This window comes from Gymnoscopelus microlampas, assembly GCF_963454915.1.
Source record: "Gymnoscopelus microlampas genome assembly, chromosome: 3".
Classification (NCBI taxonomy): Eukaryota; Metazoa; Chordata; class Actinopteri; order Myctophiformes; family Myctophidae; genus Gymnoscopelus; species Gymnoscopelus microlampas.
In genome coordinates, this window is record NC_139940.1 from 25,455,532 (window position 1) to 25,460,531 (window position 5,000).

The 5,000-nt window shown below is 43.7% G+C and overlaps 1 protein-coding gene across 8 annotated transcripts in view; it reads right to left on the minus strand.

Moving 5' to 3' along the window:
- cspg5a (chondroitin sulfate proteoglycan 5a) overlaps positions 1–5,000 on the minus strand; it is a 46,729-nt gene that overhangs the window by 41,469 nt on the left and 260 nt on the right. For all 8 annotated transcript variants that reach the window (XM_084052892.1, XM_084052890.1, XM_084052888.1 and 5 more), the window contains exon 1: positions 4,824–5,000. This exon is cut by the window's right edge and continues 260 nt beyond it. In XM_084052892.1, coding sequence (XP_083909018.1) covers positions 4,824–4,920 — 97 coding nt within the window. In that variant the 5' untranslated portion in view covers positions 4,921–5,000. The remainder of the gene's footprint in view (positions 1–4,823) is intronic.

A 5,000-nucleotide genomic window follows, 5' to 3' on the forward strand; every position in this document is an offset into this window, starting at 1 on the left:
AAGTAGAGAACCCGTTTTTTTTTTAGAAACCAGCAGCTGGTGGGGTCAAGCCCATTGCCTCCTATGCTAATGAGGGCCGGCTGACAGCAATGAGCCAATGTTTTACGTAAGGTAGGTAAGTAAGTGGCACATCCAGGTGGGAGGACATTCCAAATGAGCGTTCACTGCAGATGAGGCAGATAATATCTAGATCTACCATCAAGGGTCATATAGCACGTTTTCCTTTTCCTGTCTTTTCCTTTTTGGAAGCATGTGCCATACATAGAGTGATGTATACGATCTACTGTCTGTTATCCTACTATAATTCTAGTAACCTCACGGCGGAGTCTTCGTTGGTCGTTGGTTGGGGGGACTCTTGATCAAACTGCGCATGCGTCGTTGCCAGGTTTCGCGAGAGAAACAAGCAGTAAACAAGGCCAAACCAAACGAACCCTACAAGCAACGAGGTCTATCAAAAGAAGGCCAAACGAAGCGCCTTCACACATATACCTTGCCTATTGGAAAACAGCCGATCTACAAGCTCACAACGCGTCCCCACACCCACCTGCACTTTCACAACCAACGCCAAAACACAACACCACCAATATCGCCACTAAAGCGCTTACAATAAGCGAACATGGCAACACCGCAACACCGAGACACATGATTCCATTCAGACTGCGAGACCGCGAGTGCGTTCCGTTCACCGCAGCACATCAACTGCTCAACAGAAACACGGTGACATCATTTACGCACGTTTACACAGAAAACATTCTTCTCTCTCTCTGTGTGTGTGTGTGTGTGTGTGTGTGTGTGTGTGTGTGTGTGTGTGTGTGGTGGGGGGGGGGTGGACGGGTCCGCGGCCTATATGCGTGTCAACGCATACACCGCGGCTCGAGGGAGGGAGAGAGAGAGAGAGAGAGAGCGAGAGCGTGGGAGAGAGACAGAGAGAGAGAGAGAGAGAGAGAGAGAGAGAGAGAGGAGAGAGGGGAAAGAAAGAGAGAGAGAGGGGGGGGGGAGAGAGGGGGAGATAGAGAGAGATCCGCGCGCCTGGTGTAGCCGCTATCATTGATAATCACTTGGATCTAAACAAACGCGCTGGACGATCTCTGTGTGTGTGTGTGTGTGTGTGTGTGTGTGTGTGTGTGTGTGTGTGTGTGTGTGTGTGTGTGTGTGTGTGTGTGTGTGTTCGCGACGGGAGCATGTACCGTGGACTTTACTATATAACTTGGGGTCCAAGACATAGAAATGCCATTAAATGGGGGTCCATAGCCCTAATGCATGTCAAACTGGGGGTCCTTGAAATTAAAATGGTTGAGATTCACTGCTAGAGCCTTAAAAAAAAACGCTCTTATGGGGGTCCCTGGCATATCTTTTCAAATGGGGGTCCGCGGGCTAACAAGTGTCAATTTGGGGGTCCTTGACATAAAAACGTTTGCGAACCACTCCACTACACAGTACAAACTCACTTTCGATCCCTGTTACTGTCTGTTCTCAGCGCATAAGCCAAACTGCACACGTTGGGTGCTCATATTCCCCTACGGGTATGGTCTAGTAATAATAATGATAATAATATCTACTGTCTGTTTGTCCCTTAACTCTGTACGTGAGGACCCGATATCTTAGTTGAGTAGAATTTATACTGCATTGTACGACAGTATCACTCGCCAAGAACAAGCTAAAGAAAATGTGATGGGAGTTTTTTTGTTGTTGAAAATCATTTTGTGTATGTTGAAAATCTGTTATTTTTGGTGAACAACACTGTTGTACGCAAAACTATTTATTCTTTATTCTATGGGCTGTCAATGCATTTTATTTACCAAAGCTGCAAAGCCATTTTAAAGGCATGTCATTATAGGCAAAAAAGTTCCACAAATATTCTATGATTTTCAATAATTAAGCTCAGCTCAGGTCTGCAACTCTCCATTATCTTCTTAGTTATTAGAATTACGATTACTTTTTCAATTAATCAAATAATCCAGATTAGCCACTTAGGTGGTATGTTATACTTCGTCACACGACGGTGTTGTACAAAAATAGTGAAAATAGCAGATCTATTGTCCTGGCGGTCCAGTAAGCTAAACTACTGCATACTGTAGCTGCAATATGCAAAACCATGCTTTCAATTCACTAATGACTCATGTTGAGCCCTCAACACCAAGTTAAAAGTTGCCTGCTCAGAACCTCATATCAAAGTTAGTTCATATTCCTTATCGGCAGAGTGGTCGAAATTTGGTCTCTTGTGCGGGAGAACCACGTTTGAATCCCATGTAGGACAATCCAGCAGCTGGATTGCAGCTTAAACAATAAACAGAGAATCCTGTATCCTGTATTTATAACTACCAGTAATGATTTCATCACAATGACTGCTTGAAATGCACCTTGCATGAGTAATGACTATGACCAGCTGAATGACTAATGTAAGAGTGGGATAGTATCTGGAAATACTGGACTACACCCATTGGAAATAGTTTGGGAAACACGCACAACTTTCAATATTCTTTTAGGGTATGCCTCTTTAGAGTGTGCCTCTGTACTGAGAAATGAATGCGCAAAAAGTAAAGATATAGTAACAAATATATATATATATATATATATATATATATATATATATATATATATATATATATATATATATATATATATATATATATATATATATATATATATATATATAAAGTAAAGTAATCATAACCTTTTGTTATATAATAATAATGTGCACTTGTCACAAAATCCCAAGGCACACATGGATTTGTCAAACGGCACACCAGTGTCCCTTGGCCTTCGGGAACCACTGCATTACAGCACTGTTCTAAAGAACACAAGAAGACAGATATTAAGACACTGGCCAAAAGCGTACTTCTATATCAATCACGGCTAACAGACAACTTGAAGTTTATACATTCTCAATCTGACTGGATTTTCCCCTTAAAATCCCTTAAACGGCAGGTTGGAGAGATTTGGCTTGAAGATTAAATCGTATCACATCAAAGATAATCTTTCAGCTAACAGATATGTGTCAGCGGGCCAGGGAGAGCAAGGTGGAGAGAGGCAGTGAGTTGGGGTGGAGTAGAATACAGACAGAGGAAGAGAATAATGGGAAGAGAGTGCAGAGAAAGGATGGGGATGAAGTAGTAGAGAAAGGGAAGGGTAGAAAAGGTGGGAGGAGAGGAGAAGAGAGAAGAGGAGAGGTATCCATATAGGCAATACTTTGAGGGCCATAAACCCAATGATAGATATAAATGAACCTTGGCCGCAATTACTCCTGGTCACTCACTGATCCACCACCTTCAGCATAACCATCAGCCATGCATGGAGGAAGGGAGAAACTGGGGCATATCATGTAGGCCATTGGTGTCATACAGTGAACGCCCATAGATTATGATATTGTCAGTAAAGGGATCTGAGTCTTGTCTATATTCAATCGTGTTCACAGACGTGGAGCAAGCTGCCGTTTCCACAGTCCACTGGTGAAGCGAGGATAATGAGTGTGTGTGTGTGTGTGTGTGTGTGTGTGTGTGTGTGTGTGTGTGTGTGTGTGTGTGTGTGTGTGTGTGTGTGTGTGCGTGCGTGCGTGCGCGCGCGTGTGTGTGTGTGTGTGTGTGTGTGTGTGTGTGTGTGTGTGTGTGTGTGTGTGTGGTTGGGGGAAGGGGGGCTCAATGTTGATTGTGATGCTGCTGCTTGACAGAATGCCAATTTTTGCACTATAGCTGGCAACCTGTTTTTTTTCTGTGCAACTGGGTAAAAAGTAACCTGAATGTCTTGCAGGCTGAGTGGCAGTTCACAAGCAGATCTCCTTTAAACGGATTGGAAACGGCTATACAGCACACCATTCTTGACAGGCGGGCATTCTTGACTGGCTTATAGTAATGTTGATCGGGGAAAAAACACACACTGCATTCTTGGCTTCCTGAAAGTAAGGGATTTAGATCTGATAGTCTACACAACCTCTGCATCAACATCATCCATCCAGCATCCAAGCAGCTGTGACCAGTTGGAATCAGACAGAAAAAAAGGCAAGAAAGGAATGCCGACCAATTTCAATGACATGAAAGGGTTTGACCAGGTTATGCCACACCACATTGATTGGGCCTATACATCATGGGCCATACTCGCCTGCGTATTAATTTGACAGTAATGTAGCCAGTTATGTGCAGTGATTTCCACAGACAAAGAGAGAAGGAACTGATGAGAGAGAGAGCCCTCTGTGGCTATTTATGTTTACTAATTTTTTCCCCCCAAGCCGATGGGGCTGTGTGTATCAGAATGTCCGTTCAGATTGCCTCATGCATAATTCACCAGGGACCCCCGGCAGTAATCCTCGCCTTTGTGTGGCTGGGGCTCCATCATGGCCATAGTGGCAGCAAGGAGCCTCGGGGGACATAGTTGACTGCATTACCTAGTTCCACTGATAGGAACCTTCAACCACTGGGTCACTGCTGACTGTCAAATGATGGTACCGGCACACATGGTTCTCCAAAAATCCAACTGCCCCCATTCAATTTGTCCCTCGAAAGAAAATAAATAAATGTAAATGCTTTTCAGTGGCTATACAGTAGGCTAGTTGACTAAATTACAACATATTAATTTGTTTCAATAGGAAAATGTTGACAGTGCAGTGGTCCATGTTGGCACAGCCTTAAGTCAGCTCCTTAACCTACAAATGAAGACTCACTGACCTCTTTTTTTGGTTGTGCTGTGGGGGTGTTTTAGGTACGGCTCACGTTATAGTAGACTAGATAGCCTATACTCCATCCAGAAAGAGGGCATGGTGTGCTAATAAACTGCTGAATACATTCCGTATTGGTCTGGTTGAAGTGAAAAAGTAACATAAAATGTCTTACCATAGACAGATAGAGGAACTGAGTGAAGAGACATGATGCATGACAGCAGCATTAACCTCCAGCATCCCGTGCACAGCCTCCCCTCCGTTCCCTGCATCTTTGCGCGTTAACAATACCCTATAAATCCAAACGATAAGAACACTAAATCCTATTCTATTGATAACGATTCAAATGGGG